Here is a 25,664-nt window from a genome sequence, read left to right on the forward strand (position 1 = left end):
TCCTGTACACATTGTTGTTGTTTTTTTTTATATATAAATAAACTTTATATTACATGTTTCATTTTTGATATTACATGTGTTCACATCCAACTTTCTCTTCTCTTTTTGTATCATGTGGTTTATTAGGATGAATGGACATTTAATTATCAAATTATGCTGATAGTGCCTGTCTTTTTCTTGTTTTGCTTTATCGTTAATCCTTATTCCCATGACAGCCCAAAATTTTGAAAAAAAACTATTGTCACAGGGACAAAGAAAATACTTACAAAATATATTAGCCTCAACCTAAATTAAACTTAAAGGGATATTCCCACGAAGACAAGATTCTTAAATATACTTAAGATAACAAAATATCACATTCTCTTATTCACCGTTATTAAGAAAAAGACAGCATTTCACAGATATAATTCCAACCTGTCTCTATTAGTCCTGGTGTTTACAATTTGGTTGCCCCTGGATCCGACCGTAAATCTTCTGACTATGGTCGGATTCTTTTCATGAATAGCTTTACTTTTCTGCACACTGCATTACTTTCTGCCTTCTGCCCCTCGCCCCTGCTTTACAAGAATAGCTCAGACACAGGCACTTCCTGCCGGCAATCAGCAGCGTGCAGAGACTTACTCTATAAGCTACAGACAGATCTTTAAAAGGTCTTTAGCCGAAAGAAAGGAAATGAAATGTCATTGTGTTTTATATCCATCTCATGGATGGATCTCATCATCTCTCATCTTTGATCTGCCTCAACACTTTTTTTCTGTGTGTCAAATACTAGTAGAATATTCAAAAGCTAAATAAAAGTGTAGACAAATCTTAGATAATCTAACCATACTGTCAGCACACAGCATCTCAAAGCACACAGTAATCATAAAGTTTCTGCTTAGAGAGTTCCCGCCCACACTCTGGAATTTTACACTGACCCTCACTGAGTTATAGTTGCTAAAACCTAAAGAACCTATCTTGTACGTAACCTGGGGACTGCATAATTACCGTATAAGTTTTATTTCCCAGTATTGAATAGTTTCTAGATTGTCAATTAGTTTACAGATGCAGCACAATTTAAGATGACTTTTTACACTGTGATATCTTATCACAAAAACTTTTGAAAAGCCATTGAAAGTGCAGAGTTAACACTCTGGGCCACAGTTATGTTAAATGGACACTCTTACCGGATTATACCCCATTAAACTACTGGCACCATGAGGTTGGGTATGAGATGCTTTCTTGTCAGTGAGGGGCCTGGAAACATAAACTCCAAGACACTTTTAAGTACTATTATTCTATGCGGTATATTCTATGTCTAAAGGTTATGTTTTAAGTATAGGGAAATCTCTAGGAAAGGTACGGTACATTCTATATATATTTGTATGTTATGTTTGTTAATATTTAATTTCTGTCTTTTTTTAGCTGTGTCACAAACTCTATGAAGTTATGACCAAGTTGGGAGAACAACATGCTGACAAAGCATTCACCATTCAAGGAGCTCCAAGGTGGGTCATACATACAAGCAAAATTCATGATGATAATTATCAATAATCAGCTTCAGTTCGTCATCCATTCCTAACATTTTAATAAGGATAGAAAAGAGAATTTGTGAAAAGTGCTTTATTGAGGAAAAATATATATCTTGAGCATCTTTGTCGGAACTACACTGAACTACTTTATTTGTGTAAGCCCATAAGACTGGGATTTTTCTTCATATTGAAGCAAACACCTGCCATTTCTGTGGCACCGACCACAGGTGTTAACCCAGGTCACATGCTGCCCACAGCATGTAACAGCTGGCAGTGCATGGGCAGCCTATCTTGGCTCCCCATGACGTTATTGTCGAGCGGCGATCTATCACCAAGATGGCCTTCTGGGTCTTGGTGGCACATTGTAATGGATCATGTGTGAAAACGTCATATAATGCTATATCAATCACACCACCTAGGTATTAAGTACCCTAGGGCAGCGGTCCCCATGCAGCCTGCATGCATACACTATGACGCAGTGGTGTGTCATCATAGTGTGTGTGCAGGAAGAGAAGAAGACCATGGGGAGAAGATGCTGGAGATAAGTATAGAGTTTTTTTTTTTAACAGGGCTCTGCTGTGGACATTTCATTAAAGAGGAAGGAGAGCTCTGCTGTCTTTAAATTTGGGCTCTGCTGTGGACATTTCTTTAAATGGGGCTCTGCTGTGGACATTATTTAAAGGGGGACTCTGCTGTGAATATTTAATTAAATGGTGCTCTGCTGTAGACAATTAAAGTGGAGCTCTGCTGTGGACATTTAATTAAAGGGGACATTTTTAAAAGGGGGAGCTCTCCTGTGTGTGGGGAGGCTGCTGGAAATTTTACTAGTATGAGGAGGATTCTGCTGGACATTTAATTAGTGAGGGGAAGCTGCTGCTGAACATTTTATTAGTGAGGGGAAGATACTGCTGACAGTGAGGGGAGTCTGCCAGACATTTTACTAGTATGGGAAAGCTGCTAGTGGACATTTTATTAGTGAGGGTAGGCTGCTGAACATTTCATTATTAAGGGAAGGCTGCTGGACATTTTGTTAGTGAGGGGAGACAAGAAAAATACAGTGGGGTTTAAAAATTGTCCCCAATCGGCAATACTATTTTTTCACAGGGGAGGATAGAACCCAGGCATACATTGATAAGAATAAACTTTGGTAGTGGTTGTGCTCAGCCCAGTGTGGCAATTCAAGAAAGGAAGAAATAGAATAGGTGGCACCAACCAGAAGTCTTCTTTAGACTCACCGTCCAGAAGTCTGCACGAAATAGGTGCAGAGAGGATAAAACAGGGCACTTTACATGGCAACAAGCTGTTTTGCGTTACACATGCTTCATCTAGCCATAATTGTGACACCAGGGGTGGTACTCATAAATAAAGAAGTGCCATTTGGAGAGTACAGTGGATACAGTGAATACATAAAAACAGAGCTCACAAGAAAATGATGCAAAAGCTTTTTTTTTTTGCCTGTTTCCCAGCACACGGCATGGAAAATCAAATACCACCACTAGGAAGTACAATTTGATACACAGAAAACAAGCCCTTATAAAGCTTGGAAAAGCATTAAAAAACAAAAAAAGGTTATCAATTTTCAAATAAAGGGAGTAAAACATCGAAAATTAAAAAAACAAAAAGGGACATTGACCAGAAGAGGTATAAATCAAAGGTGTGCAGCAGGAGTGCAGGTATGCAGGTTTGTAACATACATTATTGAAAAATTTAACTTTTTGTATTTTACTTAGAGGGGTTACTGTAATGCTTTGGTTCTCTCTGTATCAATCTCTAACATCTGCAATATTTACTTTATCATTTTTATGTGCAGATACATATCATGGATCTCATGATAGATGTTAGTTTTTTTTTTACATTACAGTTGCAGGGCTGATTCTGATTGGATTGTAGGTATACAGTAGCTCTGGCCATAAGAGTTTTCATATTCTCTGTTCATTTTAACTGTTATAATAAAGTACGCCAATGGGAACTTACAAACTTCTTACCCGCCCTGACCAGCCAAACATACTATACCCATGAGTGCTGCTCTGAGATTACTAAAAGGTAGGAAAGAGGCTTAGTAGTTTTGGCATATAGAGTGTTGTGTGTTCTGATGATTGGAGCTGCCAAAAGGTTGCATTTAGCACAATAGCAAATTAACACATATGCATGAGGCCTTACAGAGACTGTTCCCCTTGGCAGTCACATGTTAAATGATAAATCATTTTAATCAGTGTGGATAAGGTGAGTACAGCTGGTAGGTGGATTTATCCTTTATGTCTGATTTGTAGATTAGGCATTGTAGTAGACTGCAATGTTCTTGTAAAAAGAAAAGATCATTTTTGCTAAAAATCCTTTTGTTTCTTTAATACTGCCACAGAAAGCGATGGTGAGTGCTTTGGCTTACCTCCTAGGTGAAGGCAATAGATGTCAGAATGATGCTCAATAGATTAGTGATCCCTTATAATCATACTAGAATAGGCTTTCCAATCATTTTTCTTTTATGTAGACTCAGAACATCTCCTCATTGACTATTATATTCATCTTTACTAATCATAAAGGTATCTTTATTTCATGTGTATTAGTGACTCTGGACCACTCCGTATTGCGAAGACGCCATCTCCACCTGAAGAGTCACAGATACCTAGTCCATTAGCAAGTCCTAACCATACATTAGCACCTGCATCTCCGGCACCAGCAAGGCCTAAGTCTCCATCACAGGTATGTCAGGATCATGAATGAAGTAAATCTTGTTTATAATAATGAAAAATTCACTACATAGCACAACCAGTTTATACCATTTGAGAAACAAAGAACAAAATGAAAGGGAACTTGTCATCAGGAGTGCTTTTTCTGGCTTCCCCATGTATCTCTAGAGAATAGTGTACACATTCCCAAAGAGTTTTTCTAGTAAAACTGGCTTTTTCCGGAAAAAAGATAAGTTTGATCAAAATGTACCTTTCTGTGTGCAGACCTGTGTCCCTAGACCCATGGGAGTGGCGGCCAGTGAGGAGTGGGGCGGACATGTAAGACGTCCTGAGTGGGGAAGCAATGGACGGGGGAGATATGGGGAACAGGGAAGGTTTTTTTATTTGAAAATCGATGCATGACGGAGCAGTTTTTAAAGGGTGGGGGAGAAACCACTAGTCACTGGCCACTCCCATAGGACTAAGAACACAGCTCTGCATACAGAAAGGTAAACTTTCATCTAACTTATGAATTTTTCGGAAAATGACAGTTTTCCTATAAAAACTCTTCAGCAATGTGTACATTATTCTCTAAGGGGACTTGGGAGAGCCAGAGAAAAGGCTCCTGATGACAGGTTCCCTTTAAGAGACATAACTGTAGGGTATTAAAGAAGCCTAAGGGCACACTATATGAATATCACTTACCTACAGTAGATTATTTGTACTATGTACTGTACTATACTTAGCTCAACTGAAGTTGCGGCATTTCAATTCTCTGATTTTGGCACAGTACGCTGTTTATTAGAATACTACATAGTTGCTATGTTTTTAAAAATTCTGCTGGCCATGGTTCACTGGTTACATAAGTTTCTATTAATGCCAGACTGAGGCAGAGTATAATAGAAGTGCAGCACATATACAGGCAGTCCCCGTGTTCTGTAGGATTGTTCTTAAGTTGAATTTGTATGTAAGTCGGAACTTTATACTTTATAATTGTAACCCCCAGATAAATTTTTTTTGGTCTCCGTGACAATTGGATTTTAAAAATGTTGGATTGTCATAAGAACCAGGATTAACAATAAAGCTTAACTGCAGACACCTTTAATAACTGTTATAGCTGTTTATTGTAGCCCAGGGCTAAAGTACTGTAAATTACCAATTACCAGAGGTCCGTTTGTAACTAGGGGTCGTCTGTAAGTCGGGTGTTCTTAAGTAGGGAACCACCTGTACACTATACTGCAAAACAGAAGTATTAGGGTATGTTGCATGACTCAGGAAATCAAGTTTTGGAAAAAAATAAAATAAAAATAGAGTTTTAAAAAATAAGGAAAGAGAGAAATGTACTTTAAATAAACTAAACATCCAATCTGTAAAAATATAATATTACTATAAGCAATTTACCAAAAAGGAATAGCAGGGTCATGAAATACCCAAATTAGTATATATAAAAACTTCAAAACAAATACATGTAGTAGTTATACTAAGCAATAGAATAAAAATAAAACACTGCATATATTGAATGTAGAATACCATGAAAAATGGAAGAGATTGGCACAACTACATTTTTTTCCCATACCAAATGTTTTCCACCTTCCCAGAAGATTGCAACATTGAACCATTTAGTGCATGCTGTATTATTGTAAATGGTCCAGAAGTAAGAATCAGAAATGGGCTGGAAGTGGTTAAAGATTTGTGCACATGAAGGAACTGTACATACCATTACTTAGCACAACTATTCTACTTTTTTGAAGAGCTACCAGTATATTCTGTATATTGTGCAATTTGCCACCTTTCCCATTATATTTGATATTGTGTTTTTTCCCTCAAGTTTCCTGAGTTATATTTGGTGAGTTACAATGGTACAGTAGAATTTTCAACAGTTCATGTTGAGAAATGTAGCAATATACTGCTTAACCTGAGTAGTGGTGGATTACATACAGTAGTGGTGGATTACATATTTGCCCAAAACTGGGCAAATGCAGGCAAGGGTGAGAAATGGCAACAAAAGCATCACCTACTTGTTGAATTCCCTGCCCATCCAGCACCACTGCTCAGGTCCTCCCCTCCAGCCTTTGTTTTTAGGCCACAACATGATTTGCGTGCATAACTGTATAATGTTACTGCTACAATCAATCGCTGGGCAGCGGGAGTAAAGGCTACTCCACAACCCAGTAGCCTCTGAGATACCTGCCTAGCTGCTGGCATGCTGAAGCCTTCTCCCACATCCTCAGCTCCTTCAAAGTTCTGTGCATGCGCAGTACCTTTGGGATTGGAGCCAATGGGGCTCTGCTATGCATGTGCGCACTGCATAGATATGAGTCTATGCAGAGTGCACCCATAGTGGTGCCCGAAAGAGGCGAGAACGTTGAAGCAGGGTAGCAGTTCACTGGGGAGGATCAAGAAGGCAGGTATCACAGAGGCTACGGGGTCACGGAGTAGCCTTAGCTCCCGATGCTCGGAGGGCTTACACCACGTCTCAGTAGCCTCTGCCAAAAATTTGCATATTAGTTAGATAAACTGTAGATTTGATTAGCTAAAGATTAGCTAAAGATAGATTAGAATTAATTAGCATTAATATGTAGATTTCTGAAGGTAGGTTGCCTTTACAAAAAACTGTATGGGAGGACTAGAGCAGCAGCATTGAGTTGTAGGGGGATTTGAAAGGCAATCAATGCTAGGTATTTTGCACCATTTCCTGCCATTGTTCCCTTTTGGTTCTATCTTAGACAACCCTTTTAAGGTGAACCTGTCACCAGGAATGTCATTTTTAGCTGGTGACAGTTTTTAATAGCCTAAGCTATACTGATTTTAAAAATGCCTTTGTCAGCATTCTGAATCATTTCAGTAGTTTACAAATGTGTAGTTCATATAATGTGGCCTCCTGCCAGCAGTATGTGGGGAGTTCTGGGGAGGGGCAGCTGCAGTCTGTGTGTTCCTTTGTCAGTCTCCTCTCCTCCACACTCATGCAGCACCCTCAGCCCTCTCCACATCCTGCCTTGTGCGTTGAGGAGGCAGGGGAATGATAGTTTTAGTTTTGAGAGAATGAATGCATCAGGAGACATAGGCACAAGCAGGCTGCAGATGTCCCCTCCCCAGGGATTCACCACATGCTGCTGGGAGGAAGCCAAGTAATGTGAATAAAACTTGTATATAGTACTGAAAGGATTCAGAATGCTGACAAGGTCATTTTTAAACTAGCATAACATAGGCTATTGGAACCTGTCACCACCTAAAAATGACATTCCTATTGACAAGTTCTCTTTGAGCAGCTAATATAATTCAGCCTGGTCCCAGGTAGGATTGCGCCTTACACAATGATTTACATCCTCAGTAGAAACAAGGTGCGATAGGAGTGCTGGAAATAGGCACAGCAGTAGGTATGATCATGAACCTGGTGCAAAAACTGAATGCTTCCCTAAAATGATGGAGTGGTGCAAAAAAGGAAAAGCTGTGTCTGTAACATACAGACATACTTGGGCATGGTGTTGCCTCTATAGTGGAGGCATAGTGGGGTAACCATATAGTGGACTTGAACACAAGTGAGGAGGCAGTGGGTCATAGTGAAGTTTTATACTTTATCCTTTGTTACCATGTCCAAATTTCATTATAGAAACAAGAAAATAATGAGACTCGTTAAGTATAAATGACCCTTAAAGGGGATGTGTCCAGACTCGGGTCCTAGTGCAGCGTGAGCTGTAAATACAGCCCTGGGCATAGGTTATTGTAAGGTTTAACACAGATTTTTGTAAACCAAGTAGATGGTTTAAACTCAGACTAATGTTCTGAATTACTTATCAAGGTACTAAATCTATAAGTATAAGTATTATAACATATAACATAAGTTTTCTTCTTGAGATGGAAACCATGCGGGACCTAAGGAAAAAAAATAACTACATAATAATAATTTAGTGTAGATTTGGAGAGATTATGAATATCTTACCAATTTATTGTTCTGTAATTCTACATCTAGCTGAGAAAAGGTCCTCCTGTACCTCCATTACCGAAACTCACACCATCAAAAGAACTCCAGCAAGAAAATATCATCAGCTTTTTTGAAGACAATTTTGTCCCAGAGATCAATGTGACAACCCCTTCACAGGTAGGTAAAGTTTGGTAATGCTGCACATTGTAGTGTGCTAGAGAACAAGGCAGATTTCATGAAGTTTCATGAAATGATCTGTATTTGTCTATAATAACAATGGCAGCAGTTTAGAGGTATATGGGGGGCTGAGATTATGGTGCCTCTATCTTATTCCTGCAGCATAGTCTACTTGGTGTAAGAATACCTTTTAGGTTGCAAAGAGCTTAAGAATAGCCTGAGACTATAGCCGCCTAATGAGCTTTCCCTATCATCCAGGCTGCTGCAGTGCACAGAGCAGATGGTTAAGTGGATACCTGAGATTAATCGTAATGATTTTGTTTCTTATAGAATGAAACTGCTGAGGAAAAGAAAGTTGAATCTTTACTGGATCTGGACTTTGATCCTTTCAAACCAGAAGCTGCATCAGCAGGAGTAACACAGGCTCATTCACCAATGTCCCAGGTATGGAGCTATCTATATGTAACTTGTGTTTTATTTGAAATGTCCAATAATTGTCCACCTGTTTCACTTTTTTATAAACTTTGTAGATAGCAGCATTTTTTGGCAGCATTTTACTTCAAGTTCTGTTCTTCTGGGGGATTTCAGAGATGTAGGGTTACTTGAAGGATGTATTTTCATATGTGCCGCTTGTTTTTCATATGTAATGCATACATGTCAAGTTGGGCTCATAAGCAGCTACTTCTGATATTTAGTACTCTGGAGCATTACATTGATCTTTTCTTTGAGCTAAAGATGTTTAAGATTAACAATCTGTACAGTATATCCAATACCTTTTATAAGCGCAGAATAGTTTTTGGTTGTATATTATTTCATGAAAATTCAAAAAATAATAGTCTATCTTTGGTGAAGTTCACAAGATTAAAAGTCAGGTAGAAAATATATCTTGACATTTAAAGTTTCTTGAATTTATGGCAGTTTGATTATAGAGTCAGTCTTTATTCCTTAGTTAAGCACAGTGGCTGCATTTGTCATATCATGGATATACTAAATACATATATTTTTAGTAAAAGGAACATGATTTAAATGCGTAAAAGTATGTCTAGACAAAATGTTACCATAAAATTATTGGATCAGTCTACTTCAGCAATGTAGCTAATAACTATCATTTTCTGTGAGAAGTGCACATTGAACATAATTAGCGTATTCTGAAAGACAGGTTTTGAAACCTTTGCTGCCGTTTTAGTGGTTTTTATTTTGCTTTGTATTTAACTGAAACTCTAAAATATTATTTATCTTTACAAGATGTGTATAGGCAGTGCTGGCTGATAAAACCATGTAACAAAAAAGGGACATCTAAACAATATTCCTGCAATTCTAAGGCCGAATTTACACAAACGCCCGTAGCCGGGCGTTCATACGTACAGCTTGATGGAGAGGAGGAGGGGTGACCCCCTCCCCTCTCCATAAAAATGCATGGCATAGGACACGGGGAAAGATAGGACATGTACGGCACCGTATCGCTGTATGCGGCCATTGCCGTCTATGGGGGACGTATGTACCTATACGTATACGGTCGTGTGAATGCAGCCTAAGAGTGTATAGTAGATGAAAAGCATACTGATACTGTATGAAGACCTATGGAAAGGAAGGTTTCTGTCAATCTACTCCAGGGGAAGGTCTGAAACGTTAATAAACTAGAGACAAGATTTTGAACTCAGAAAACCTACACCCTTGTCCTGGAATGAGAGAGTCGAGGTGGTATCCAGGAATACAAATAATGAGGACATAGCTGTTATCTAGCAATTTTACTTTCTTAAACATGCCAAAGGTTACAAAATTACAATATTCCATGTCTGCAGGTTTAGTTTATGGAAATATTTTTACATTTTTACAAATTTACATTCTGTATTGAACTTTTAATGTCAAAAGATACACAGTCCATTAGTGATATAGTAGAGAAATTAACTGACCATTTTTTTTCACAATATTAGTTATACATTTATTAGGCTGCAACATGAAAATGAATCCATTTAAAAATGTAATATATGGTTTTGATTCTATATTTCCATTTTTAGACACTGCCTTGGGATCTCTGGACGGTAAGTAGACTTTTTTGTCCAAAGTACTATATGTCATTTTCTTTGAAGTTAAATGCTGCCTTTAAAGAGAACCCATCAGGCAAAATAACCCACCTAAACTAAATATATTCTCATAAACTGCCATTAGAGAGCATTGCCTCTATCCCTTCATTGTCCCTCTACATGCCTGTAAACTTAAGCAATGAGGTCCTAAAGCTGTATGCAAATGATCTGTGAGATGTCCAATGAATCATTATCATATTCAGCTGTCCAGCTTATTCATCAGTGGGAGGTACACAACCCCTGGTGCTCGACTGACAGCCTGTATAATGATGTGAGGTATAATGGTGTAATGGCTCCTCCATGTGCTTCCTGGTGCTGGACCACTGCCTCTGACTATGTGACCAGCCTCATTTATATAATAAAGAAAATATGATTTTACAATGATTTATGTATGAATTGACTAGATAAAGGCTGTGATGGAATCCTTGTGAGCTGCTCCAACAGGTAGAGGTGACAGGACTAGTGAAAGAGACCTGAGACAGGTGTCCTTTAAAATAATACACAATAACTTCCCTTCTAATATTGGCATCAAAAATAGAGGAATAGTGCAAATAAAGTATTAAGTGACATGCAATTAAGGTAAAGGAGTTTTTCAAGATGTACTGGTATCTGCTTGAAAAAAGACCCAGCAAGAATGTAAGTAATAATAATATCCTCAGTTGAGCCTAAGGGCCCTTTCACATGAGCCATCGAGCAGGGTTTTGATCAGTAAGGGACATTCCTAGTAAAGTTAACTGATAAATGTTGTGCGTTTATTGGATTCATTTGCATCCAAATCCAACCAACTACAGTTTGCTTTTATAGGCATCACATGCCCTTTTTAGATAAAATGATTTTAGGTATGACCTAAAGAGTTGAGAAAGCTGAAACGTGGATAATAATCAATTATAAAAAACAACTTAATAGTTGGACAGATTTACAATTGAAAAATTTTCAGTATTTTCAAGCTATTTAAACCGCATTTGTTCAAGGCATTGACCAGTGACCTTGGCATAAATGCTCCTGATGTGACTGTGACTTTGGCGGAGGGTGAGACCAGGGCTAAAGAGGAAGTCACTGCTGATTTCAGTCAGGCCCAATACAAAGAGGGCGCACTAGGGTGGGGAGTTGTGAGGACATCATATATATATATATATATATATAAATATGAATGTGTTCTTGCCATAACTGTAAATTTAGATGTTTAATGTTAATTGCCTTGATTAATGTAAACTTTAGAGTAATGTATAATGTTACTTACTTGAATATAGATTTACAAAATTATTTTGTGTTCCTCTCATAGACAAACAGTGAATTGGTGCAGCCAGTAAGTAGTATTTTTAATTGAATAGTCTTCATAAAAGTTAATCTGAAGTTCAACCTTGAAGTCGCCATGAAAATACAGTATATAAAGGGGACTTTACAAACAACAAATTGGGGAAGATTTTGTTGTTGCTCTTTTATAAAGGACCATTCTAATAATGCCCTAATTTTTTTGTCATTCCAATGCAGATTTTTACAACAGTCAGTGGGGGAGATTTATCATTGATTTTGCTGGAGGTTTATCAATGAAGTTGCATAGAGGTTTTTGCAACTTTTCATTGCTTAAAAGTTGCACATGACTATGCCCACCATTCTACTATACTGGTGTAAACATAGAACTACTGCAATGCCGTGCAAAGCCAGATTCATGACGTAAACTTTTTTTAAAAAGACGCAAAAAGTTTACATAGTTACTCCATTCCCCCTTCTGTATGTGCTGTGCCTTTTGATGCATTTTGCTCAGTTTCTGGCAACTTTATGAAAAAAAAATCCCGGACACATATAGAGCAAAGAAGATTTATTAAAGGTCCAAAGCCACTTTACTGAATCTGACGAGCAGCAAAGCTCCAAAGACAGACATAGCACTGTCTCGCCCAGTGGCTTTTTATGATAATTTGTGGTTACTACATGCTGCTATAAACTGAAAATTATATTCTGCTTATAAATTAAAGGGGTATTCCCATTTGGGCATTCACATTTAATTTAATTCATTTTCCATTTGTGAACATTTCTTAAATTGGATATTATTAAAAAAATGTTCCTGTGTGAAGATAATTTCTCATAAATGTAGCCATGTTGTCCCTTAGAAACAAGATGGCCACCTCATATTTTGGCAGCAGTGTCCAGACATGCGCTATTGATCCCTGCCTGACCCCCTGGATTCGGCGCTCATTACCAAAGGACGGCTGTGGGACCTGGAGTAACTCCACTGACCTTTAATATTCAGAAACTTTTTGTTTCCTTGTGCAATCCCTCCAGCAGAGGTGGTCTTAACCAAGGACACAGTCTTGTTTCTAAGGGACCATATGACTATATTTATGATACATTTTCTTCACACAGGTAATTTTTTTTAATAACATCTAATTGAAGAAATGTGTATATATGGGAGATTAATGAAACTGAATGTGAATGCCCTGGCGAGAATAGCCCTTTAAATGTATTTGTAAAATTGCTATCTATAAAGCTGACTTTAAGGTGAGGCTTCACTTAAATTATTTAGTTTTGTGTGTTAATTACATCACACATGAATATTTCTTTCATCATTTCCATAATTTTTCTCATCTTTTTTTTCTTTCCTCTTACCTTTCTGTCTGCATGAAGTCTGACTCCTCAAAAAGTCTGTCATTATGTAACCTTGTTACAGCTGAGACCCCCACTTGTGGATCAGCTGAAGATTTGAGCAGTGATGTAGCTGAGGGTACCGTGGGTTTTGAGAATAGTAATGTCTCACGTAGGCAGGAAATGTCATATAATGATGAATCATCTGATGTCACCTCCTTGGAGGAACAGGTCGAATCAGCTTGTCAAAAAGAGGTCTTTTCAATGGAACCAAATGAGGATTGTCAAATTACAGAGGAAGTTGCAGTCCATGAAATTGTAATTATGAGTGGTGATGATGATAGTGTTTTTGAAGGCAGTCAGTACCAAGAGGAAAAAACAGGTGTGGAAGAAGCAATTATTGAACTAGAGGAACTCCCTAAAGGTCTTCAAGAACAGAGTCAAGAGAATTTCTATGATGAATGCATTTCTGATACAGATAAAATCGATGAGGAGTATGATGAGCAAAATAGACACATCTCTGACTCTGATACCAGCATGGAGCATACTATCAATTATAGTTCCATCAGAATGGATACCAAGACAAATGTTCTTGATTATAATGATGATAACGATGGTTTAACTGAGGGAGGTAGCACTACTAATGAAATTGTAATGGAGAGTGTTGATGAAACCAAACTAAAAAATGATGATGGATGTAATAATAATAGTTTTCCTCAAGAATCAAATGATGCTGGAAATATACATAGCACTGATTCTTCAAGTTCTAACATGAACCACCAGGATGTGTTTCAGTCTGAATTCAACAGTACTGATATAGACACAGACCAGATTTGGCCACCTAACTGGGAACCTACCTGTACAACAGAATCATGGGGTGAGTCCTATGGAGACTGCCAAACAAATGAACTGTGGGGGCCAGAGCAAAATTCAGGAGAGTTTAATGCATTTTGGTATTTTCAAGCCACTGATCATGTAGAAAACAATATTAACACATCCACTTCTAGTGAGGCTGAAACAAGCATGGCTATATATGAGGATTACAGCACTTTTAATGAAATAAATAAGGAGGAAGACAAAATTCAACTAAGACCATGTATGAAAACATCCAAAATTTCTAACTTTGAATGTTCGTCAAACCTCAGAGACAATGAAGCCAACAGTTCAGACTTGTCAGAAGATGAACTAGCTAACCGGAGATATGGATCTCTCTACTGGGACACAGAGCATGAGAAAGTCGAGGTATCTTTGTCCCAAATGTGTAGATTAGCTTAGATAGATATCGGACCTTGTGCTTTATGCCCTTTGTTGTTGACCTAATGAAATGTGGTTTTTATAACTTGCCATTTATCATCAAGGTTTAATGCAGACTTTAATTTCATGTTTTTTTTTTGTGTACCCTGCATGAGTTTGCCTTATACCTAACAATCCTATCCTCTTGGCTTGTATGTTATCATCATCATCATGTTTTATTGAGAACAACTTCAAATGTTAATGTTCTTCCTCTCGATTTTTTTTAGGCATCCAGTAGTGCATTTAATGGAATGACACAGGTTAGTTCAAATATATTTGAAAAAGTAGAATGTCTATGAGCGAACATGAAATATTGTTAATCAGGAAATGGCAAATACTGGTTCACAAGCTAATTGTGTACTTAAATATTTAAAAACCCTCATGATCTGTGTATTATATATACATAAGTAATTAATATGATGTAGGTGGGATGATAAAACAATGATTGATGTTGAAAATGCAATCAACAAATTTAGATTGATTTATAATGTTTTAGAATATTAACAAATCTAAAATGTTTATCATCTAAGTCATAACAATAAATAGAGTAGCTTACTGTCTTAAAACCTATTACTATAACTAAAATTCTGAACAAATTTCTATGTTTTGAGTCCTTATAATAAAAAATGTCATGTACTTTATGTATGTTTTTTAAAAGTGCACTTTCTGTAAATTTCTGACCTAACTGTTTCTCCTGTGAGTAACTTAGATGCACGGCTCTGCACATGCCCTGCTCTGACATCAAGCACGGAGATTCCATAAATGCTTGCTGCAGGGGAATCCTCTCTGAGCAGAGAGAAGAGGAGAGGATATGTAGGGAAATGCGCTCATATGTCCCAAAGAACCCAAAAGTTACTAATTGGATAGCATTATATAATTAAGGAACCTTGTGTCAGGGAAAGCCCTCAGAGATGTAGAAACACCATATATGGACAGATGGTATTTCCCCATGACGTATTGTATACACCCGAGCATAAGCCGACCTAAGTATAAGCCGAGGTACCTAATTTTAACACAAAAAACTTGGAAAACCTATTGTTGAGGGTGTGAAATGCATTGGTCACAGCCCCCGCCCCCAGTATATAGCCTGCCAGGCTCTGCCCCCCATTATATAGCCTGACAGCTTCTGCAGTATATAGCCAGCCCCTGCCCCCCCAGTATATAGCCTGCCAGCCCCTGCCCCCCTAGTATATAACCTACCAGCCTCTGCAGTATATAGCCAGCCCCCTGTAGTGTATAGCCAGCCCCTGTAGTATATAGCCTGTCAGCCCCTGTAGTATATAGCCTGTCAGCCCCTGTAGTATATAGCCTGCCAGCCCCCTAGTATATAGCTTGCTAGCCCCCTAGTATATATCCTGCCAGCCCCTGTAGTACATAGCCTGCCATCCCCCCAGTATATAGCTTACAGGCCCCTGTAGTATATAGCCTGCCAGCTCCCTGTAGTATGTAGCCTTCCAGCCCCCTGTAGTATGTAGCCTGCCAACCCCCTAGTATATAGCCTGCCACCCCCTGTAATTTATAGCTTGCCAGCCCATTGCATATAGCCGGCCGGTCCCCCTGTAGTATATAGCCTGCCAGCTCCTGCCTGAGTATGCCAAGCTTTGAATTTAAAAAAATTAATACTGTACTCACCTTTCCGATGCCCCCCATAGGTCCACTTCTAGCTTTGGATCCTCCTTGGGTTTTTCAGTCTTCTTCACTCCTCCTAGGGTCGTTTGGCTCTCTTTGGGTCTTCGTGCAAAGCCGCTTGCCAACATCTTTGTTTGTGAGCCGCTGGCATCACGAGGGGACCCGAAGAGGAGCGGAAGAACCCGATGAGGCACCGGAGCATCGGAAGCAAAGAGAGGACTTATGGGGGGCATTGGAATGGAATTCATTTTTTTTATAGATTAGAGTATTAGCTGAGTTAGGTTTTTTCAGGACAAATTTTGTGCTGAAAAACTTGGCTTATATAATCGAGTATGTACGGTAGTTCCTGCTCTGCAGACAGCCGACAAATCTATTGAAAGAATTCCCTCGATCTCTTCTGCCAACATCTCTTCAGAGAAGATTCCCCTGCACAAAGCTTTATATCAAAGCAGGGACCTTGCCCAAGTGTCAGCATTCTGTACACCTGTACTCTGCTTTTAAGTTAGTAGCAGCAGAAACCAATCAAGTGAGAAATTTCCAAAAAGTGCACCTTCATAAAACATACAACAGAAACACTACAAAATAAATTGATAAAGTATGTTACATTTTTTATTATTTGTTCAAAATAATTCCTTCTTTAACAAGGGCTTCCCTGCTGATCTATTCCTACTGGCCCGACTAATGAAAATCCTGGCTATTATTTAATGTTGCTAGTGGTGCAGATGTGTCTTTATTATTTTCCTCCTAGGCTTATCTTATCTAAAATTTTGTATTGCAAAATGATCAGCTTTAAGAAAAAATGGGGATGGGGGATTATCACATTCTTTTCTCTTTATTTGCGGCTTTTTTTCACCCGCCCAGCAAAGTTTGCCACAACCGAGTTTTGAAATATGGATATTGATGTTGCAAAAAGTCACAAATGTTTGCACAAAAAAATTCCACTCCTCTTCTGCCAAAATAACAAAAGACTCCAATGTCATATGTGCCAAAAGCAGATGCCTCCATCCACTGTGTCGGATTGAGGCATCCCTTTAACTCCTTAACAACCAGGCCCTTTTTGTTTTGTTTTTTTTATTCATTTTTAACTCCCCACCTACAAAAATCCATAACTTTTTTATTTTTCCATGTAAAGAGCTCTGTGTAGGCTTGTTTTCTGTGTAACAAATTGCACTTCATAGTGACAATATTTATTATTCCATGCCCTGTACTGGGAAGTGGTACAGGGCATGGAACTTTATCTGCTGGCTTTCACTGTGTGCCCCAAATGACACGTCTACTTGATTCTTTGGGTTGGTGCAATCACTGGGATGCCAAATTTATATACCGTAGGTTTTATAATTTTTTGCATATATTCACAAAAATTAAAACCTCCTGTACAAAAAAAAAATCCTCATTTTGCCATGTTCTGATGCTTATAACTTTCTCATACTTCAGTGTACAGAGTTGCCAGAGGGCAACAGATCATGTGAAAATATAATATTTGTGTCATTCTCAAAACTTATGGCCATGACTGTACTGTATATATCAGTTCTAGGGCCTATTTTTCGCTATTTTTCAGACCCCCTAGGGTACTTTATCCGCAGCCTGGCAGTATATAGGGATTTTCCACATCATCTATTACATCTATTACGATGAGGTTCCAAAAAAGTTCCAAATGCAGTGAAATTGGTGAAAAAATGCATATGCACTGTTGTCTTGTGGGCTTGGATTTTAAGGCTTTCACTGTGTGCCCCAAATGACACGTCTACTTGATTCTTTGGGTTGGTGCAATCACTGGGATGCCAAATTTATATACCGTAGGTTTTAGAATTTTTTGCATATATTCACAAAAATTAAAACCTCCTGTACAAAAAAACAATCCTCATTTTGCCATGTTCTGATGCTTATAACTTTCTCATACTTCAGTGGATAGAGTTGTGTGTGGTGTAATTTTTTGCAACTTTTGATGAAGTTTTCAATGCTACCATTTTGAGGACTGTACAGCCTTTTGATCACATTTTATAGAATTTTTTTATATTTTGAAAAATAGCAAAAAATTGCCATTTTCGACTTTGGGCGCTATTTTCTATTAAGGGGTCAAACGCTGGGAATAACTTTTATTTTATTTTGATAGATCAGACATTTTGGGACATGTTAGATACTTAACATGTTTTACAGTCAAAAGTTTTGAGAATGATACAAATGTTAATTTTTACAAAGTCTACTGCATCAGGTTTTATAATGGCAATTTGCATATACTCCAGAATGTTATAATTGCAAAGTCAATATTTGCCTAGAAAATGAACTTTTTCCTCCAAAACACATTTCAACTTCATTGCAGGCCTGCCTTGAGGGTGCGGTCACACGTTGCAGTTAAAACTGCATCGCAATTAGTTTTGAGGTGGTTTTAGGTGCAGTTTTGTCAATTTCACAGGTGAAAGACATGAACTGAATGGGTGAATTTGATTTTGAAGGAGAAAGCTGTTCCACAAATGTAATTCACCTGTTGATTTAATGTCTTTTACTTGTTAAAATAAGTAATACCACCTAAAAACAACCCAAAACTAATTGCGATGCAGTTTTAACTGCAACGTGTGACCGCACCCTAAAAGGAGCAGCTAACATCGTTTCAGTGATTGCTCCATTAACACAGGTGTGGGTGTTGATGAGGACAGGGCTGGAGATCAATCTGTCATTAATAAGTAAGACTCATACCACTGGACACTTTAGAAAGACAGCTAGAAAGATTGCACCTCAGTCAACAATCTATCGCATCATCAAGGAATTCAAGGAGAGAGGATCCATTGTTGCCAAAAAGGCTCCAGGGCGCCCAGGCCCCAGGACCGTCTCTTAAAAGTGTTTCAGCTTCGGATTGGGCTACCAGCAGTGCAGAGCTTGCTCAGAAATGGCAGCAGGCAGGTATGAGTGCATCTGCATGCGCTGTGAGGCGGAGACTCTTGGAGCAAGGCCTGGTGTCAAGAAGAGCAGCAAAGAAGCCACTTCTCTCCAGAAAAAACATCAGGGACAGGGACAGGGAAAAGGTTCAGGGAGTGAACTGCTGAGGACTGGGGTAAAGTCATTTTCTCTGATGAATCCCCTTTCCGATTGTTTGGAACATCTGGAAAATAGCTTGTTCGGAGAAGACAAGGTGAGCGTTACCACCAGTCTTGTCTCATGCCAACTGTAAAGCATCCTGCAACCATTCATGTGTGGGGCGGCTTCTCAGCCAAGGGAATCGGCTCTCTCACAGTCTTGCCTAAAAACACATCCATGAATAAAGAATGGTACCAGAATGTCCTCCAAGAGCAACTTCTCCCAACCGTCCAAGAGCAGTTTGGTGATCAACAATGCCTTTTCCAGCATGATGGAGCACCTTGCCATAAAGCAAAGGTGATAACTAAATGGCTTAGGGAACAAAACATAGAGATTTTGGATCCATGGCCTGGAAACTCCACAGATCTTATGATTGCACTTGTATTTCTGTATGTGATAAGAACATCTGACAAACACACATAAAAACCAGAGGGCAACAGATCATATGAAAATATAATATTTGTGTCATTCTCAAAACTTATGGCCATGACTGTACTGTATATATCAGTTCTAGGGCCTGTTTTTCGCTATTTTTCAGACCCCCTAGGGTACTTTATCTGCAGCCTGGCAGTATATAGGGATTTTCCACATCATCTATTACAATGTGCAAGGTTTAACACCTGCAATCGGTGCAGACACAGATTGCGGGTGTTACCGGTGGGTGTTTGCTGCAATAAGCAGAAAACACTCACTGGCAATAAAGATGGCTCACCCTGTGAGCCCTCTCCAAACACCCACAGTCGACACGTGATGTAGTAATACATCGTCCAGATGGGGTTATGGTTGGACAAATCTGTGGCTAAAAAGATTTGCATGACAGTCTTTCAGCAGTCTTTGAACATAAATTGAGATATCTAATAGAGTCAGTTTTGTGAAATAATGGAATGATCCAAGCATAATGGAATGATCCACAATTGTATATTTGTGTCTTTCCAGCCTGACGCACCCACATCCCTTTTTACAACACAATCAGAGCAAAGTGCTGGGGACTGGACGGTAAGTAAAAATTAAGTTCTTGGCTGTCAATGTGAATGTTGATTTTAAGTTTTCACAGAAGTGCAAGAAAGAATGACAAATGATAACTTTTATACTGCTTTTCAGTTTTACATGTTTTGACTTATTGGCACTTTCACCTGTATCTGGGCGTCTTGTCAAAATTATTACAGTTTTATGCACATTGTTTATCACTCAAGTACAGGTCATGATTTCAATTTAGAGTCTGTAACAATGTCATGTCTGCCCCATACATGAGAGGTTTTATAATGAAAGCCATTGAGTTCAGCCAGTAAATATTTTATATTGTGACAAAAAAGGTGGAATCAGATGTAGCACCTGCTGAGGAGAGCAAGACTGAGGAGGTACAGCCTGATGTCCCTGCTGAGGACACTAAAGCTGATGAGCAAAATGATTCAACTGAGAAGATAATGGTGAGTCAGAAGAAACATCAGCCAACATCAGCTCATTTATCCCATCTCATTACATTGCAGTCATCCATCCCTAATCATTACTCCCTTATTTCTAAATGTAGATCAGAAATGTTTAGAAATCACTGGATCACTTGATAGGAAAATGTACATGGTTCAGGATGTACCAGAGGTCACTCCTCCAAGGCTTCTTAATTCTATGAGAAAACAGATTATCAAACTCTGGGTTATTGGGTTTGGGAATAAGATATTTACAGGGCAAACTATTTACAATGTACAAATACTTGAATGACAGTACAGAGATCTTTGTAATGATATTGTTACATACAGACCTGCAACAATGACAAGGACATCCTTTTTGTCTAGAGGAAAGACTGTGTCACATTTGCCATAAAAAGGAATACTACACTGGAACTCTCTGCTGTTGGGTGTTGTTATGGTAGATGTTATGGAAACTAGATTCTTGAAATGGGACATAGGGATTTGTTCTGCTATATTGGGCCGTTAAGGAATCCCCCACCCCCTTTAGGTCAGTTGGCATCAGCCTCATGGAGGTTTTTTTGCCTTCTTTACTGTAGGATTATGTAACTTGGAAAGTTGATCTTTTTTTATACAATTTTCCGGAATTCCAGTGCTTTTTGAGTGTATCTGGTCTTCTTAGAAAAACAGGGTGTACTAAATTTTATTTACCTTAATCTCACTGCCATATTAGAGTCTTGAAAGGGATTTTCTTCCCACCATGGGTCAATTAGCATACGTCTGATGAAGTTTTTTGCCTTTCTCTGTATCAAAGTCTAAGGTGGACTTGATGGATCTCTGTCTTTATTCAACTTTATCTTCAACTACCTGTACCTCCCGGCGATGCCCAGGATAGTAACTAAAAAAATGTTTTATCTGTATCTATAGACTGTCTCTGGCAGTCTCTTTCAGTGACTTTCTATCGCCGGTAGTCTCTTTCAGTGACTGTCTGTTGCCGACACTCTCATTCCAGTGACTGTCTGTTTCTGGCACTCTCATTCCAGTGAATGTCACTTTGTCTATGTGGGGATTTACCTGAAGTGTCTGAAAGCAGAACTTCTCTAGCTGCCTACGGCAACCAATCAGAGCTAAAGTTTCATTTTTGCACAGCTGTTTATAAAATTACAGCTGATCTCTCATTGGTTTCCATGGGCAAAACTATAACACTTTTACCTCAGACATTTATGATAAATCTCCCCCTATCTCTGTAGCCCTATCCATCTTACAACCTTACCACACACATAAGTTGTCTTCTACTCATTGCCTATAGTAGCCAATCACAGCTCAGAGCTCATATTAATGACCTGTGGCAGAACAGCAACCAATCACGGCTCATCTTCCAACTGCCACAGCAGCAGCAGACAATGGCTCCTGTATGTGGTGGGTAATAAGTGGATTTTGGAAAGCGCAGGGTGAAAATTTCAGCTCAAAACAGAGTCTATGACATTCTCTGAGTCACAGGCAACAACTGTGCAAAATTTGGTGATATTAAATGTGATGTTGCAGATTCCTTTAGGGGACATACATACATACATACACACATACACTCAGCTATATATATTAGATTATAACATATAGCTGTCATAATCTATATAGGGCCAATTGCTTTATACAGCAGAAGGTATATCTTAATGGGCACATGTGCTGTTGTTTTGGCTTTGTTCTCTTGGCTTATATTTTCATTCTGTTGGTCAGATGTGTCTTAGGTGTTGAATGCATCTGAGTTTAAGTCAGTGGCATAACAACCACAGTAGCAGCTGCTATGGGGCCCGTGCTTCTCAGGGGCCCGGGATGGACGGCGGAGAATTTATCAGTCACTGCCATTATCCCCGGCCTTCTCTCCCTGCTGACCGATACAGCACAGCAGCTTGCTATGCTGATCAGGTCCACCCACCTGTAGGGACTGCCGTCCACCCTCCGGCTTGCCCACAAACTGCTCCTGCAGCCAGAACAGAAACCTTCCCTCCCTCGCAGCCGATGGTGCAGCCAGTGCACTTCGGCAATCCAAACCGCCCGCGGCCCGCCCTCTCGTCTGCCTGCTATAAGAACCACCTGGATTCCTCCCTACCCTAAGACAGCTGCTGACGGCACAGAACTTCGGCCCGTCCAAGCCAGCCGTCCGCCGGCTCTATCGCCTGCCCGGCCAATCAAAACAGCAATTAACTTTTTGTATATGTATATTATCTATTTTGTGTGAAATAGATAATATAGATATTGTATGTGTATATATGCATGTATATATATGTGTATATGTATATATATATATATATATATATATATATATATATATATATATATAATTTATGCATAAATATATATATATATATTTATATATGTGTATATATTTGTTTATGCTGTATGAGTGTATGTGGTGTGTATGTATTTGCTGTATATACTGTATTTATGTGTCTATTTACTGTATGTATGTGTATATGGTGTGTTTATTCTGCATGTATGTGTATACACATAAATGTGTGCGCGAGTATATAAAAGTGAGTGTATGTGTGTAGAACTTTATGGGGAACATTAACTAAGGGCCGTGTGCCACTTTTCTGTCCGACTGCTTGCACAGGTATTTAATAGGTGTCTGTACCACATTTGAGTCACATGCGGCCTTTATTTGTAGCGCTGTGCCCTAGTCTTCATCCACACAAATTTCTGCACGGAAGGGGTGCTCAGTCATGCAGAGTCTGAAAGAATTGTGTTGCACATACCAAAGGAGCACCAAAACAAAGTTTTACACACTGCCTGACAGTTTCTACACTGTCAGGCAGTGCAGGGGGTGCCAGATTTATGAAGAAAGTATGCCAGAAATCCTGAATCTGGTGCCCCCTGCACACTACACAGGAAGAAAGTATGCCAGAAATCCTGAATCTGGTGCCCCCTGCACACTACACAGGAAACACAGTGCAGTCCACACGGCACTATTTTTAGTAAATATGCCCCAATGTGTGTGTATAACAAATAAATGTGTGTAAATGTGAGTGTGTAAATGCATGTGATTTTATAATCCTGACAGTAAAATATGTATATTTTTGTTGAAGGGGAAGGGGGGTCCCATGCTAAAATCTGCTTTGGGGCCCAAGCTCTCCTAGTTATACCCTGGTATAGGTTTTTAAAAAATAAAAGTTGCAAGCAGCTTTCCTACACCTGACAAAAGCAAGTATGGATTTGCAACTTTTTACAAAAAGTCACAACCATAACATCTGGAATCAGGTAATAGCACTGTAGAAAACTAGACCATGGCAAATTTGATGGAAGGTTGTCTTAGGCACATCCAAAGTCACAAAAGTGCACACTTCCTACAAACAGTTGAATTGACATGCTGTCAGTGTCTACATGAGAACCCAGTTGCCCACTTGACACAAGGCGCTGTTGCCGTCACTCTGTTGGTGTTCTTTGCACTCATGGTTGGATGCCATTTAGGAGGGTAAAGTTGCATGATAAAGATTATACAGTAAGGAATGTATTATTTTTTACAACAATATAGACACATAGTGGCATATTTATCAGTGCTAGCACATGCGATTATTTGCCCCTATCCGCCATCTTCACACCAGGTGCCATGTACCAGCTTATCAGTCAGCAGCTTATAAGCATCGATTGGTTACCAATAAAATCTGGTATGATGCTTTCCACTACCAAGCTATGAAGTCACGGAGTACAGTACATCAGTAAATCAATTGACATTGGGCTACCCCATTGGTCTTATACAACACAAAAGTTGTACACAGATTTTCATGCCACTGTTCAGGCAACCTCAAGCTTGTGGAAGCTGAGTATGTATGCTACAAGATGTGTAACTACTTTTTAGATAATTAGGTGACTTAGTTTCGGGTAGGGGTGTAACTATAACAGTAGCAGCCATAGCAGCTGATACAGGGTCTACAGTTTTGGTGGACCCGGCAACATGACTTGCCACACTAAATAATGAAGGAGGGGCACTGTTATATACATTTTATGCTGCACATTGTACAGCATAATATTTATATAACAGTGCACATCTTCCACAGTGCACAGCTGAGAAATATTGGGGAAGGGGACTGCAGGACTAGGAATATCTCCTCTTTACTTCCTGCCATCTACTTCCTCCATGTGTGGAATAAGAAAAATGCCTGACATTGAGTATATACATGAGTGTCCTGTGTGTATCTGCTTTATGTGGATGTATATTCTATTTTCTGACTATTTTGTATGTGTGTATATGCTGTATGTGTTTGTATAATCTGAATATATTGTATGTGTGTATATATGATGTGTATACCGTATGTACAGTATATGTGTACATGCGGTTATATATGCTGTATTTGTGTATAGGCTGTATACATGTATATATGTTGCATATATGTGTGTGTATTTGCTGTATGTGTGTGTATACACTATATGTATGTATGAGCTATATGTATGTGATGCAGTATGCGTGTATATTTTGTTTTAATACTTTATGTGTATATATATATATATATATATATATATATATATATATATATAGTGTTTATATATCTAATGTATGATGGTACAAATATGGATCAAAACCATAATAAAAGCATAATATCCTATACTAAGAGACAAATGGATGGTCAGAAAATCAAAAATCCAGAGTCCAGAAAACACTAGAACGATCCAAAGAAGACCTATAGCAAGCACTGGGAAGTAGGCAGACAGTCATGATTGAAATAAGGCAGGAAAGAATGTAAACTAAGTACAACAGCACAGTGAGCAGTGCGTCTTCTACCGTACTACTTCTACTTTATAGGCAGTAGATGGCACTGAAGCCTGAATCACAGATGTTACATGTGGCAGTCAGATCCAAAAATAAAGGACCCAAATACAAGTGTTGGCATGGTGCAACTTGGGGGCAACTGTTGGGGGAACTAAGCAGTTTTTCTCAAAGATTACATTGATGCAGGTTTTTTTTTTTGTATGTGTCCTATTATAGGCTATATTAGTTACGGGGTAATTATGGGTATATCTATATGGGGTCTTGTAGCTGACACTTTAATAGAACCCATGTAATTGAGTCAGTTATGCAGGCAGGCAGGCTGTTGCTTTCATAGATGCACTGTGTATAGGTAGATAGATGAATAGATACTGTAGTCTGTAGATATAATATAAATACAGTGGATAGATATAAGATCTATATGATATTGATACTGTTAATTGTTTTTTTACTATAGTGTTGCCATTAAATTGTGCCATTCATTATTTTTTTACCATGATTTCATCACCCATTCCATATTCATTCTTACATTTACATAATTGACTATACTGTTGATCATACCTGACAT

At 38.7% G+C, this 25,664-nt stretch overlaps 1 protein-coding gene across 5 annotated transcripts in view; it reads left to right on the top strand.

Moving 5' to 3' along the window:
- Positions 1-25,664, top strand: part of AMPH (amphiphysin) — a 118,634-nt gene that overhangs the window by 68,826 nt on the left and 24,144 nt on the right. For 3 of the 5 annotated variants that reach the window (XM_072153287.1, XM_072153286.1, XM_072153284.1), the window contains exons 9-18: positions 1,405-1,487; positions 4,076-4,211; positions 8,148-8,276; positions 8,607-8,720; positions 10,295-10,318; positions 11,643-11,666; positions 12,983-14,182; positions 14,461-14,493; positions 19,871-19,930; positions 20,248-20,361. In XM_072153287.1, coding sequence (XP_072009388.1) covers positions 1,405-1,487; positions 4,076-4,211; positions 8,148-8,276; positions 8,607-8,720; positions 10,295-10,318; positions 11,643-11,666; positions 12,983-14,182; positions 14,461-14,493; positions 19,871-19,930; positions 20,248-20,361 — 1,917 coding nt within the window. The remainder of the gene's footprint in view (positions 1-1,404; positions 1,488-4,075; positions 4,212-8,147; positions 8,277-8,606; positions 8,721-10,294; positions 10,319-11,642; positions 11,667-12,982; positions 14,183-14,460; positions 14,494-19,870; positions 19,931-20,247; positions 20,362-25,664) is intronic. The other 2 variants (XM_072153288.1, XM_072153289.1) reach the window with 2 other exon arrangements.

The sequence above is a fragment of the Engystomops pustulosus genome, chromosome 5, assembly GCF_040894005.1.
Source record: "Engystomops pustulosus chromosome 5, aEngPut4.maternal, whole genome shotgun sequence".
Classification (NCBI taxonomy): domain Eukaryota; kingdom Metazoa; phylum Chordata; class Amphibia; order Anura; family Leptodactylidae; genus Engystomops; species Engystomops pustulosus.